General features: G+C 42.1%; 2 protein-coding genes across 2 annotated transcripts in view; both read left to right on the forward strand.

Annotated features, from left to right (window-relative positions):
• LOC120737561 (FERM and PDZ domain-containing protein 4-like) overlaps window positions 1-5928 on the forward strand; it is a 63276-nt gene extending 57348 nt beyond the window's left edge. Inside the window, exon 16 of the mRNA XM_040038348.1 lies at window positions 1641-5928. Coding sequence (XP_039894282.1) covers window positions 1641-4993 — 3353 coding nt within the window. The 3' untranslated portion in view covers window positions 4994-5928. The remainder of the gene's footprint in view (window positions 1-1640) is intronic.
• Window positions 5929-8344: 2416 nt separating this feature from the next.
• Window positions 8345-11049, forward strand: LOC120737604. The gene is made up of 6 exons (XM_040038406.1): window positions 8345-8750; window positions 8981-9091; window positions 9262-9392; window positions 9501-9662; window positions 9808-10034; window positions 10636-11049. The coding sequence occupies exons 1-6, from the start codon at window positions 8684-8686 to the stop codon at window positions 10736-10738; spliced, it is 801 nt and encodes a 266-aa protein (XP_039894340.1). The 5' UTR covers window positions 8345-8683; the 3' UTR covers window positions 10739-11049.
• Window positions 11050-15189: the final 4140 nt, after the last annotated feature.

A 15189-nucleotide genomic window follows, 5' to 3' on the forward strand; every position in this document is an offset into this window, starting at 1 on the left:
TTACATATTTAGCAGTTATGGTCTGTAAACTGCCTCAATCATTATCCATAACTACTAGCTTGGTCAACGTTGAGTAGCAACTAGTGGAGTAATTCAAACATTAATCCACTAGTTTTAGTTACAGTTCCAACCTAACCTTCAACATCCATTTAAGCTGTTAATTATGTTTACTGATACTTTCAAAAGTGTAACTATTACTTGTTGCTAAAAGTTTCATATGTTCATCTTCCGTTTTAGCTCAGTTTCAACTGCTGGCTACACATTTGCTAATTAAGGTTTTGCAGACAAGTGACCACGTGACATTAACTTGCCCACCATTTTGGATGTGTGACAACCATGATGACACTGTGGGATCAAGCATGTAAGACAGTCGCAAAGGTCTAAAGACTGGTCCAACCCTCTGAAAACCACCGATTATGAGGAAAAAATTTATATTCTCAACTGGTCACAAGGAGCTGCTGGAAGTTAATGGCAGTCTCTGAGAAAATTATTGCTAAAGTACTAGTCACGCAAGCCTAAAGACTGATCAATGACCTCTTGGCATCCACCTGTCACTAAGGAAAAATGCATATTCCCTAACCAGTTGGCAAAAACAAATATCTAGTTATGTCTGTCTAGGTTCCCAGTCATCTAGGGCATAGTAGTCTTGAGAGCTTGAAAAAGAAGACAACTGGACAGTTTCATTAGTTCTTAAAAATGATGGAGTGTCAACCTTCAGCGACCCCAATATGTTGCCTCAGTGACCTCCATAGGCCACATGATGGATTGGGGCAAGGTCTTGCAGTGGTTTCACCCATAACCCCATGTGATGATACTCATGCCCTTTTTCATACCTCAGCTCATGTGATGACTCATATGATCTACAGTGCTCAGGACTACTTCCAAAGGGGACAACTCCCACTAGGGGTTAAATACCTGAGACTCTACACCATTTTATAGAACTCAGAAAGGTTCTTGGATGAGAGGTGAAACATCTTGTAGAAGTACACTTGCCTTCTTTTTCAAGCTCTCAAGACTTTTAGCTAGGTATTTCGACAGTTAGCCATACCTTTGCTTAAAAATTAAAAATCAATCATATTCCTATTTTCAGACATCTATGTCAATTTCTAGTATATTTAGCTTGCATTTTATTTTTTTAACCATACTTTTAGCTACTACATCAAACTACTTCAACCATTTTCCTTACTTTTTGACCACTATGTATCTATTTACATCATATATCAGTGCAAACTATTTTAAATGTTTTACCATTTGCTTGCTTTTTTTTTCTTTCATATTTAGATTTAAGACAATTAATTGCTAACTTTTAATGCTACCTGCCAGTCAGGGCCTTTGTTTAAGAGTCTATGGAGCAGAGTTAGCTGTTAGCCATATCTGGTACATGTGTTGTGCATTGTGCCTGCTAAATAGAATTAACAATATGTTTAGCTTGGTTCTCTGTCACTACTGTCTAAGATTTCATATTAACTGCTACTTCTGCACAAAATTGTTTTGGTGTAGATTCACAAGTTAATTTGGTATTCACTATAAGCTATGGAAAAAAACCAAACATGTTCAGAGTTCTAACAGTCAAAGCTTTCAGCAGCAGATAAATTGAGATTGAATGATCTACATTTAACTTTGTATCTCTTATCACCTAGGTGTTTATATATCTCATGGCTTTAGTCCAGAGTCATCCTCAGACTCTGGTAATGAGACCAACTCCTCAGAGATGACTGAGATCTCTGAACTAGCTGCTACTCACCGACTGAGCGAGAGCCACATGCGTCTTCTGGTGGCCACAAGGGAAGGATACCAACCTTTACTTGAAGAAAAAACTGAATTTCCTGTCTCCCCCAGTACCGGAGGAACAATACAAAAGAAACCTCGCAGTCCAACACGACACCTTCATCCTCCAGCAGTTCCTCCAAGACGGAGCCCTCAGTTAAGCACCACATCATCACGGCCGGACAGCTCAGAAGTAAGGCCCCAGACTAATCTCTCAGCCACTCTTCAGCGCCCAAGCTCCACCACACCAGGAGGCAAGCACCATAAAAAATCAGCAGACTCCAGCGGAAAGTATAACACCTTCAGCACAAGGGAAGGATATCGAGGAGAGAGCATTGGGAGCCGCAGCCATCTTGACTTGGACCAGCGCACCTCATTCTGCGAACGAGAAGACAGCCAAAGAAGGCAGGATTCTTTTTTAGCAGAAAACTCTGTAGCCGAGAGCCATGGAGTCAACAGCCTCCCTCGTAATCATCATAGAAGTCCCCGCCCTTCCTCCGTTATCTCTGACCGCTTCTCAGATGTTGTCAACTTGGGGGGCTGTGATGCAGATAATGGAGCTTCAGCTGCTGAGCAAGATGAACATCTAGTTGTAGCATCGTTGCTATCCCCAACCAAAAAATCTAGATCAGGGGGATCAGACCAGGGATCAGACCTACAGAGTGACCATCAGCCCATTTCGAGACAACAGAGTGTGGCCCGGCTGTGTGAATACCATCTAGCAAAAAGGATTTCAAATCTGCAAGGAGAAGCACACAGTTCACTGCAGGGCTCTCTGTGCTCATCACTGGATGCTGGTGGCAGCACGAACAGTAGCGTTTGTGCTACCCCAAATGATTCACCCCTTGGCCCTGGTGCCATTGAATCAAAACACCACCATCTGCAAAGGCACCCGCTTTCTAGTTCCTCCTCCTCGTTACTCAGGGTGTTAAACTATGAAGATAACAAACCCGGAACCCCCTTTGGCACCCCTGCCCAGAGTACTCAGGGAAAAGACCTCCACCCTCATGCAGATCCTGCCCTCCTTCGGAAAATGCTGCCCAATATTCACCAACCTTCCCCTGGGTCAGAACCGGGCCGGCCGTCCTCAGCCACACCATCTAAGCATAAAGACCCTTTAGGAAACAAGCGACTCCAGAATGATCAGCATGCTAAACAACAGGCCTGTCTGAAAGGGCTGAACCAGAAGGAAGGCAGCGAGGCCTACAGGCAATTGATTAACTATCTAACAGTCAGCCAGATGCATCAGGGAGGGAAGTTGCAGAGTGCGGGCATGGGAGGAGGAGTTAAAAAGGACACAAGGCGTTTTATTACTAGCAACCCCCAGCTTGTTGAAATGGTTAAAAATAGGGGAAACACCATCGCTCGCTGCCCGTGTATGCCTTCATCCATATCATCTCCATTCCTCAGCCCAAATGTAGTTAACCCTAATGCTGCTGCCATGCAGGCAGCAAACAAAAATGCACGGTCATACTATTCTGCAACACTTCCTACCAAACTCAAGAGAAGTCCTGATATGCATGCTCAAAGAAGGAATGAGACTTTAGATTTCAGGAAAGCTACTTCTGAGAGGAGGAGCTCCTTTTCTGGCCTAGAAAGTGAGCTAGAGAGGAGTGGTCTGGACCCAGAGCACTTTCTGTCCCTCTATAAGAGAGAGGGCTGTAACAGCCGCGACGGAGGACTTGCTACAGGCGGAAACCGTGAGGGGGGAGGTACCACTAGCCGTCATCCACCTCGATCAAGAAGCCAAGCTAGCAGCACAGAGGAATGGTTCAGATCAGACCTGAAGTCAAAGCATGCAGTTCGTCAGTCCCGCCCTAACGATTCTCTTTGTTTCTCTGCTGCCCCCGGTGGTCAAAGAGCAGATCTCAACACTATCTCACTAGGAAGGGGAGACCATCCTTCTGCTTTTGTCAGGCAAGCATCAGCTGGTCCAAGAGCTTGCATTACATCTCCAACACCCAATCCTCAGAATCCACCTCCCCCACCACCTCCTCCACCACCTCCTTCTTTTTCCCAGCCTGTTCAAGTCAACACTAGTTCCAGCAACTCAGGATGCACACAGGACCCCAATCATTCTGTCCAGTCCCGGCAGAGTCAGAACCACATTCAGGCTGTCACCCCGACGCTACCACACACAGATCCCTTCAGTAGCCTGCAACGGGGCCGGGAGCTTAAACGGAGCTCTAGCAATGTAACTGCAAGTTCTGGTAGTGTTGAAGCTCTATTTGAGAAGCCCACCCGAAGCCGGAGCCAGCAGCCCCTGTCACTGTCTCTGCCCCCGCAAGGTGACACCAAAGTCCAGCGGAGACCAACTAGGAAGAGGCTCTCCAAGAGCTACTCCCAAGGCTCTGTGTCTTCCCACACCACGTGCTGGTCCACAGGCAGTAGGGTAGACAGTAGAAGGGCATCTGTGGCTTTTCCATTGCAGAAAGATGCAAAACAAATGAAGGGCTCTCAAAAACTGGACACAAGTCCCTGGAGATGTAATGGGCCCTTTAGTTACTGTTTCTTTAAACGTAAGAGTGAGGGCGAAGAGGATGAGATCGAATGGGAGAGGCCCAGACGAAGTCGCAGTGGACCTGATTTCGAGGATAACGGTGCTGCTTCAGCCATATTCCCCTGCGGTTCCGCACTGGACGCTGCTGGCGAGCAGCTGTATGGCGAGGTCCTTAATAACATGAGCTTCAGTGACCGACTGGCACGAATCAACGCCCTCAAAGACCACATGTACGGTTTCCCTTCCGGCTTCACTGATGCCCGCCGTGATGCCAGCGAGCTCATCGCATTAGTGAGATCCAGCATAGGTCGCTGTGAGCGCGGCATCCAGATGCCTAACCAGGATGTATCACAGTATAAACAGCTCCTCTCCGTTGAGTCAAAAGAATTAGGCCGGGCGTGCCGGAGGATGGCACAGGCCCACAGCAGTCCAGAGGAAATGCTGCTAGCCGTGACTTGTAGCTTTCAGGTGCTTTGTTGTCTCTGCGAAGCTTGCATGTGTCTGGTTAGGGGACTCGGAGCCTCAGCCTCACACCAACAGAGAGAAGTCGTGGCAAAGGTTGACGAGGTTGTTATGAACTATATCTGTTTGCTCAAAGCAGCTGAGGCTGCCACTGTTGGAGCGCCAGGGGAGCACAGCATGAAAGCCCTGGTCCGCCACTCTAGTACCATGTCAGCCATTGCTAACGCACTCACCCGCTCCCTTAAAACGCTGCTTAGCAAGTAGAGGCTACTCCTTATAATTTATAGTGTGGCCTCTGCTGTCAGCGGGAGTATGTCTTTAAGCGTCTTGTCGTCTTTGAGTCAGCTGTAAGAGTCATGTATTTTTCATAAAGGTTTAGAGCTGTCTCCATATCAAAGTTTAAAAAGCAAAAGGCAGGAGTTAGACTAAACATTAAAGTTACATAACATTTACAATGAATAGATGTATAAGATGCTTAAAGAGTCCTCTGACTGCACTTGCTTTTTTTCTGATGACAATATTGTAATGCATATTTACAAAGCCATACTGTCACAGACCTTTGTAATATGATATGTACCTAATAGAAATTATACCCTTTTAAGTGTGCATTATGTAAGTTATTTAGAAAATGTGTATATAATGTACATAATTAATTATCAAATTTACTGTAGCAGTTTCAAGAAGCCATCGAGTATCCAAGTCCTGCAGTGGTACATCTGAGTAAAAAAAAACTCATAAAATATGTATGTGGGGTAATCAGGTTGTTAGTTTTTAACTGTTGCAAATCAGCAACGCCTGCCTGGAGAGGGTTCATTTGCTTTGATACTGTGCAGGGCTAGGGGTGACTTCACTTTCAGTTCAATCAGTTCACGAGCGGCAGTTTTACAATAACTGTATTTATTTTAAAAGAAAATGTACCTCTAGACATGTAAGTAAAAAAACAAGTTTCATTGTCAGTCCAGTGAGGAAGCGGTATAGTTATATTTAAATGCTCTAAAATGACTGTGTAACAGTGAGCTGATTTTAACAGATTACATTATGATGCTTGTTTTTCTTTCTTTGGTTTTTGTTTATTTTACAAGATGACTGGAAAATTCAGTAAAAGTGTTGAACATACAGGTTACACTAAACATTGCACTTCATTCACACAACCGCTTTGTATTCTACCACTTAGATTATTTTGTTATATATATATATTTAAAAAAAGAAATATATAATTTCCCCCAACATCAAATATAAACTTTGCTAAACTTTTGCTAAGTTATATATATATATATATATATATATATATATATATATATATATATATATATATATATATATATATATATATATATATATATATAACTTAGCAAAGTTTAAAGGCATATTTCAGATTGAACACACTGTGTGGATTATATCCGATTACTTTTTTAGTTTGTTTTTTTATTACCATCGCTTTTGGAATGAGTTTTGTGCGTGAATGATTTACTAAACCACGCTGTGTATCAAGATGTGGTTATGTCTCTCAACAAAGAAGAAATCACTGCTTTTTTTCAGCAACCCACCAACCTATTAAAAGATATTTTGCAGAAAAACTTGTCTTATTCCATGCATCTTTGGTTTGAATGAGTTACTACACCATGCAATCATGCTGTGATTTGTTTTCTAAAGTTTGCCATCCTAAAATCAACAGCCATTTATTTTAATGTCTGTTTCATAAAAGGTACTGTCTGTCAGTTTACATGTGATTTATTGGGGGATATATTAAAATACCCCCCTTTTTAAACTGACAGCGAAATGTGAATCTATTTAAACTAATGTCTAGTGTAAAACTACTCATTTTCCTGATATTTCTCTCACACAGTGGAAATTTTAAGTTGTCTTTTCAGAGTAATATTTCAGTCTTTATATCAGTTGAGGAGGTATTGATTTGGTGTTAAAGCGCATTGCTATATATTACAGGTAATTTGACATACATGCATCAACAATCAACTGGTACAGACAGGAGAGGATGCTAGGGATAGGGTGAATGGATGCAGATGGCTTGCTGTGTTTACCCTTAAGGGGAGGAGCCAAAAGAAGAAGAAGAGGAGTGATATCTTGATGCATGCTCAATCATCCAGGTAAGTAAATCTCCAAAAGTTGATTCTGTTCCAGTGAGGAACGCTGGTTTGAGCAGGGAGTCAAGGAGGCCATTTACGTGAAAAGGGAAAGACCATCTCTGAATCGAGGAGGGGGCCTAAGGGTATATCTTTTGCCATCTTGCAATGCTGTGATTGCAGCCATTCCCCAACTCTCTGTGAATGGTATTCATGGCCATTGATCAGTGGGCTTCGATCAGTGGGCTTTGATCAGTGGTTGTTTATCAGTGGTCATGAGAATTTGCCCATTGTTCCTTCAGTGGTGCTAGTTTCAGTCATTATGCAAATGTACTATTTATAAGATTGGGGAAACCTGCAGTCAGCTGAGACTGAAGAAGTCACTTGGATGAGTGACGACACGTTTCTCCCACTGAAAACACTACATCCAGATGAATAGAATCAACTTTTGGAGAAGAGGAGAGATAGTTTCATCCTGCTGAGACAGACGGACCTTCCAGCAGAGAACCCAGGTTAATGTGCCTGCAGTATCCTTCTAGTCCACTTTGACTTTGGTCAAAAGCAGCCTAGTAGCATTAAAATGAAAAGATATCCAAGTATAGTTTAGCTAGTTTTAAAACTACAAATCTGGCGATTTGTAGCTGTAACTGTAAGGTAAGAAATTAAGTATCTAACTACTTCTGACAATCATACACAATCCTAAATGAAGAGATCTCTGCTAACCAAGTGTCTCTATTAGAAACCCATAGCAGCAGCTGGTGTTATCGGTACTGACCCATAAATGGAAATTAAAAAGTAAAGAAGAGACAGGAGAAACACTCGTCAAACATATGGTGAGCGTTGACCCCAATTGTTGCATAGTTTGTCCACCAGAGGTCACTCTGCAACTTCCTAGTTGGTAATACAAGTTTGTAATACTACAAAAACAACAACCAGGCGATCAGTATGTAAATAACTACAGATAAAGAACAGTCGGGAAATCTACTTGTGTTTTGTGTATTGGAAAGAAAAAGAAAATCGGCCAATATATGGGAGTATCCAATTTTTAAATCACCAAATATCGGCATTGATGTCAGCCTTAAAAACCCTATTTTGTTTGTACTATAGTCTCTGTAACCCTATGTCTGTGTGTAAGAGAAGAGATATGACATTTAAAAATACCAATAATAATAATAACCAAATGGAAGTTCGGGGTCGCCATGCAAAACTATCCCCATATCAAATGTTCGAATCTGCAAGATTCTTACAGGCCTACAAGTAAGCATTGCCTCACATATGCTATATGTACTGCACTTCCTCTCTCCGTCCATGGCAGAGATGTATCATGCACGCGGGTCTCAAGCCATGCAGTTTACTACCTAAAGGGCTCTGGGTTCAGCCACGGCTGGCTGTTCGTTCACGTGATGTTTTCCCCAAGAGCCAAAGAGAAGTAGAGAAGAGTACGTGCAGGACGGAGAAGTATGTTTAATTTGCATACTGGGCGCCTGTTCTGAGCATGTCGTGACGTCTAACCAATCAGGTCAGCGAATCCCACAAACCACGCCCGCGCGGTAACTTGTGTCGCGCGCTTCACAATCAGCATTGTACTAGTGTGCAAGTGAAAGAACCAAAAGTTACAAGCGTCTTTTTGTCACCGTTTCAGCAGGTTTACCTGACAGGAGGACTTTTTGTGTAGCAAGTTAAACTCAGGCAGAGCTCAAAGAACTGCGAGGACGTCTTCGGAACAAGCTCGTGGCTGCCGAGATTAAACTGCTACCAGCGTGGAGAAGTTATTGTTCGCCACTCCGTGGGGTTTAAATTTCGGCTAACAGAAGCGCCCCAGGCCGAAGCAGGTTGTAAGCCCCGAGTGTTATAAACCGTAAGTTAAGTCGCAATGGCAGCTGTGTGCCAGCCACGACGGGCCTTGGCGGAAATACCTGCTCCACAGCCCAAAATTGCCGGTGAGTTTTTAGCTTTTCATTTAACATGTGTAACTTGTTGTTTGGAGAGAGGCGCCACCCTGCTCGAGCTATCGAGGCGCTCGCGCCCACTACATGTCGATAACAGCGCCAAATTTAAAAAAAACAAAAAAAACAAAAGTATTTCTGGTAGTTTCGTATCATGCTGTGAGTGTAAAATTATGTTAACTATTTTAACAATGCAACTTTTAAAAATATAAAATTCTTTACAGCTCGAATGAGGAGGTCCTACTTGGAAATATTAAGTTCACGTATGGTCCCGACCCCGTCCCCACTTCCAAGAGGAAGAAACACAGCCGCAAGCACAAAGCGTATGCAGTCATGTAAGTTACGCTGTTAACCTTAAATTAATTGTAGCTATACTTGCTGAGCTGATATGCGATTGATTTTGTGATCTGACCTTATTGGAAGCTACATGGCAAAAAACAAAACGCGCTTGATAATGGAAAGGGAGTTAAGGGCTAACTTGGCTTGGTGTTCCCTGGTTTTGCAGTGGACTTGGCAGTTGGTGGAGCGTGGAGAGGAAGGCTAGAGGAGCAGTGTGAGAAGATGGATGAGCACCACACACCGCTCTCCAAACAGCAGCTTGTGCAGCTCATTAGATCCCTCATCTTGGTCGAACAGGTATTCATCAGTGGACAATTGAGCTTATAGTAAAGCTAATGCGGCAGTGTTTTTGAAGAAACGCTGCGATTGACATAACTTAAGGCGTGCATTCCTGTTGTACCCTAGAGCCAAGAGCCCAGGGTAATGGCATCAGACCTGAAGTATCTACAGGAAGACCTGCAGCTAAAGAAGGCCAATGTTTACAGGTCCATACCTTACTCACGGTTTGGATCCAACAGGGACGCTCACTGTTACAGAAAGGCATACCCTCACCTGGTGGCATTCAAAGTGAGTCTTTGTCATGCACAGTTGTGTTTTTAGGCCTTTAAAAGTAGGTTCTTTAAGGCTGCTATTTGTGTCCAGTGGAGATCTCCTTTTGCTATTCTTAAGTACATTTATGTCACATTAAACACCTCCTCGTCTTCCACCTCAGGTTTCGTGTCAGGAGTGGGGCCAAGTTCTGCTGAGGAACAAAGATTGGGACGCCGTGTTGGAGCACTCGCTGATGGCGTGGCGTTACACCAGTGAGCTGCCGCAATGGGACACTGCGAGCCACAACGCCCTTCGAGAGCAGTGTTACAGTATCCTGGTGGCTCACAGCCTCACCGCTCTCCAGCACTATTCCCCCGAACCCAACAGAGGACGCGAGCTGCTCAGAAGGTAACACTCATTTTGCTCTGATGTGGGATGCCACGGCACCCACCCGCCCCCTTCCTTGTAGTGAGGTTTAGGCAGCGCTACACCAGAGGATTGCACTATAAACACCTCAGTTTGGTTAGTACATAATACTTGTACATGCATGTGGGTGGTGTTTATATACACCAACGGCTTTCCGCAGCCTCTCTGCTGATGGGCTGGCAACAAACTATTGACTTGAATATCAAGTTTAAGCAAAGCATCATGGACATCCTACTGAAGTCTGCCACCTGTTGAGTGCAAGTTTACACACCTTTCAACACCGATTCACAGATCACGAATGTGTTTGCCTCTCCACTTTCTTCCATGCGCCTGTCAGTCATTTTAGCAGCTAAAGTGAATTGAGCTTCACTTTGTGTTCTGAGGTTGTTGCTAACATTTGCTAATGTTCTGTTGGCACTGTGTAGACTCTAAATAAACTTGGTGCAAAAAAGCTTTTATTTATAGATTTAAGATTATTTAAGAGCAAAAAATAATATATAACAGGGAGTTATTAGTGCAAGTGTGACTAGATGTTTTTCGATCAACCCTAACTAACAGATGGCTCTAATCTTTTTGTCTCTAGACTGAAGATGGCTCAGCTGTATAGCCAGTCAATTGTTCCCTGCATACAGGAGTTGCAGAGGATAATGGAATGTCTCGATGACTCGTCCATGGATACAAAATGAAAGGAGAAACCGGCAAAAGAATGCAAACTGTGGATGACCAAAAAAAAAAAGTGCTTTATGTGTGGTGATGGGCCAGAAACATTGAACACATTAGTGTTTGTATTAAACCACTACAATATTCTTCCAAAGGGCACGGTGGCAAGTGCAAAATGAATAATGCAGGTTTCAAAGGGTAATAAATAATACTTCCTAAATGGCTGAAAATGGCATTTTAACAGCATGTGGAAAGTGTTATTTTAAGAGTTGTTGCACTGCACAATGGCAGAGTAATAATTAATGTAACAGTTTGTTCATACATTACCAGCCTATATGAAAATGGAGAAGGAGCATTTACATTCCAAAAAGCATCCACTTGGTGCTTACTGTTAAAATGTTTGTATACTTTTAGACATCGTATAGTTTCATCTGTGTCGAGGGCTGAAATATAAAAAGTATGAAATTTCCCCCGCTTGTTGTTTTTGCAGGGTTGTGTGTGTATATATGTTCTTGTTACTGTTTACATTACTTGAAGCTGTGGCCTTTGTCTTAGACTATAGTAATCTATCTTGTGTGTACAGATACTCATCTGTCAATGATTGCACTGTTGTTTGTCCTGAAAACTTGAACAATTTTGATAAGACTCCTAATTTAATTAAAGACGTTCTTTAAACTGCACTCATGTGTCTTTGTTTTGTGCGAGTGCTTTGCATGCATGCCAAGCACTGTGAACCTAGACGATCTGAGGACAGTGCTGTTTTCATGTAGTAACCCTGAAGTTTCTGGGTTTTTTTTGTTTTTTTCCCTCCCCAACCTCTCTGTTTCTATGCCCACAGTTTTATCTGAAACGGATCATAGGCTGTGGCTTGTAGGCTCCGAGAGTTGATTTGTATTGTTCAGTTTGTAAAGTTACTTGATTGGAAACAGTTTCTCAAAGATAGGCCATTACAGCAGATTATAGGATTAATTGACCAATAAGTTGATCGTAAGTCTATCTTGGCAGTGTCAAGAGTTGTCGTGCTCTTTGAGTTCCTATTTTGTACCACTAGGTGGAGCCCATGTAGCACGATTCTCCACAGGTGTTTGTGTTTCCAGAGTCAGGCTTGTGACTTCAGAGGAGAGGCAATATTAATGCCACTGGAGAAACAGCTGTTGCCATGGCACTCTGTAAAGTGAATATTAAATAATTTTAAATGCTATTTAGGGTTCGAGATAATGAATGGGCGGGTGAGAGGCTGCTGGATGACAAGCAGACTTCCTGCTGCAGCAATGTTATTTCTATTTGGAGAGTTGGATCTCCTGTTATATCTTCAGCTTTTGTAAGAGGATATCACAAAATCCAAGATTAATACAATTATTTGTCTCCATGGTGTTGCAGAGTGGAACCTATTAACTCATTCACTGCCATTGACGTCTATAGCCGTCAATTGCAGTGAATGAGTCAATGGGTTTAACTCATTCACTGCCAATGGCTGGCAGTGAATGAGTTAATATTACTGCCTATGGCAACTCATGCAAATGTGGCTAACCCACTCACGTAACTTTGGTGTTAATTTATTATCCGTAGGCTGGAAGTGAAATGGCTAGGCTCCCGATAGTCCTGGTTCTGTTAACATAGCCCACATACAGACCTCCAACCTACAGAACAAATAATACCAAAGAAGAGAACAGTGCCATCCCAACAATTTAGCTTTCAGAGACTGCACTGATAGGAAAAAGAAAAGCTTAGCAGCAATACAGAAATTTCATGTTGTGCATTTTGTTCAATCTGTAAGCGTTGAGCTTTTTCACAAATACCCTAAAGGCATGATGGGGTTCTCACCTTTCACTAGCACTACAAGAAAATGGTTCTCAAAGGATCTCTGGAGAAGCCACCATGAAATCCTTAGCGAGATCAGAAACTTGGAATCAAATGCACAATGTTGAATGTGTGTAATATTCTGTGATCTTGTAGAGGAAATATTGTTTAAAGAAGTCCACACCGATGCAGTGCACACACACACAAAAACAACTATCAGTGCATTACAGCTCCCCTGTGCCTTGGATGTGTTTTTGAGGTTGTCTTCACTACAGTGCCAGCATCACAGAGGTTTGAGCTACAAAGAAAGACCTCCCTGTTTGCTTGCCTCTCTGCATAGCAGTAAATTCTGTATTTTATCTCCACACTATAAACACCCCAAACAGTGCCCGCTTATATCCCCAATAGATTCTGTCACTCGAGGTTAGTCCGAGAGGGAATGAAAGAATATTTCACATTTTCAATTATTGCCTTCGAATTCGGGCTTAAGGAGCCGCATTACTCTACGGAGCTAAGATTTTTATGTTTATGTTGAACTGTTTCCAGTGTGTCTCTTATATCAAATTGGAAATGCAGAGTATTTTGTTTTCCACAGCAAAGGAAACATCCACCCTGAAACACTATCTGTACCTAGTCTTCATGGTTCTGGTGTCTCATCTTACAAAAGATAATAAAGCTAAAACAAAACAGTGAAATATTGAAAGAATTGAAAGAAGCACAAATTAGTGTATAAATTTATTTCCACACATGCATGGGTGTCTTTTAAACAGGAAGTTTTCCTTTAAAAAAACCCATCTTCATCCATAATGATGTCAAGAACTTGACAAAGAAAAGTCTTTTATCCCTAACTGTACAGAAATGTTTCCATGTGGGTTAAAGGTGTAAAACACACAGAAAAGCTAAGCTAACAAAAATACCCATGTATGTGTGTACAGGCCATCAGGTAACAGGAGTTAAGATGTGCAGTTATATTTTAAAATAAAAAAACGTTTATGGAGGCTACAGTAGCAACACTAAAGTAGGAGTAGCACTGCTAACAAACAGCTAACAGTATTGTACAACAGAGTACTGTAACTGTTTTAACATTAAAAAGATGTAATGTTGTAATTTAACACAGAAAATTCTTACAGTACCTGCTCAAACATAATAGAGCCATAATAAACAGTGTGTCTGCTTATGAGATGGAAGAGGCAGTTCCTCCAGTATTGCTGCTACTTTTGTTCTTTCCACCTGCACATTCAAACCAAAGCTGTGAGGCTCCAGGTCTCCGAGTGGCATAAACGTGTTATCCTGGATGGCAGGTACTAGCACAATTTGTTATTTAAATTGGAAGGCTTGTTGTTTATACTAGCACATACTTGTAGCCAATCTGGAAATAAGCTACTCATATGCTATTTAAATTTTTAGATAGCAACATTTACCTGAACTGACCTTTAAATACGGACCATTCATTAGCTTAAGGATTAACACCTTTTTGCTATATGTAGCGCCTGAATTAGAAAAACAAGTAGCAAATTTGTAAACCATAAAAAGAAATGCAGCATAAAATAAATACGCAGGATAAAGAAAACTGAATGTACCAAAAGAAAAAAAAGCTACAACACTTCATCCTAAAATAGCTCCTGCAATGCCCTGGACATCACAGATGGATTGTGCACCCAAGGAATGACTAATTCCTGCTGCTAGAATGTCAGGTTTGCATTGGTGGGTTTTATCTTCTTGCAGAGCTTCTTTTCATTCCTCTCTAGCCGTCTAATATGGGACTGATTTACACCTGGGATGCCAGGTGAGTGTAATTAACAGTAATTAACTAGCTGTGAGGATGGAAAACCCAACACCCGTGAGTCCCAAGGAGTTGCAGAAGGGGCTCAGAATGAGCGAACACAGTGACAGAGTGTTTGCACATGACTTCAATAGTCCTAACATAGCTAAATTCCTCTCATAGACATCTGCACTCGCATTCAAACATCTGTCACTTCAGCTTGGGCAAATAGAGCTGAAAGGGGGGGAGAAAGAGCACTTTGGATTTATCATTATAATTCCAGCTACATGGCTTCAAAGACCTGAGCAGGTACCAAGGACGGTGATAAGAAAAGCAAGGACAAAACCTACTGCCTCAGTCCTAGAGATGCCCTTTACAGTCTTACACCGTTCAACTTTAATAATGCTGTGTAAGTGTAGTCTCCTTCAAAACAATAAACATTGCCTTTTTTTTCTCTTCATGCTAGCAGAGCTATGAGCTAGTTTTTCCTGTTGCTAGTAATCTCTGAAAGGGATAAAAGTTAATAACTCAATGGGTAAAAAAGAAAAAAAGGAACGAACACCATGTACAATTTTGAGAACCCTATGAGAATCGAGCTTTTAGATAAGTTTTCAGACCCTTATTAGCCTGTTAGGGCTATGGCTTGTTAACAATCATTATAAGGAAAGGCCAAGCTATGAAAATTTCAAAGCAAGTGGTGCCGAATGTCACGAAAAGATTATCTTTCCCAGGTTTAAGCATGGGGTTGAATCAGTCGGGCTGCTGGCTTGAGTTGCAGCCTGTGGCAATGGTAGAGAGAAGGATAGATTCAGTTAAAAACCAGCAAAATTCTGGAAGGATCTCATTGTGATAATGATCCAAAACAGAGCCAGGAATCTTCCATGGGCTACCTCAAAACATGCAAGATCAAGGTTT

This window comes from Simochromis diagramma, unplaced genomic scaffold, assembly GCF_900408965.1.
Source record: "Simochromis diagramma unplaced genomic scaffold, fSimDia1.1 OVJJ01000413.1, whole genome shotgun sequence".
In the NCBI taxonomy this organism is placed as follows: domain Eukaryota; kingdom Metazoa; phylum Chordata; class Actinopteri; order Cichliformes; family Cichlidae; genus Simochromis; species Simochromis diagramma.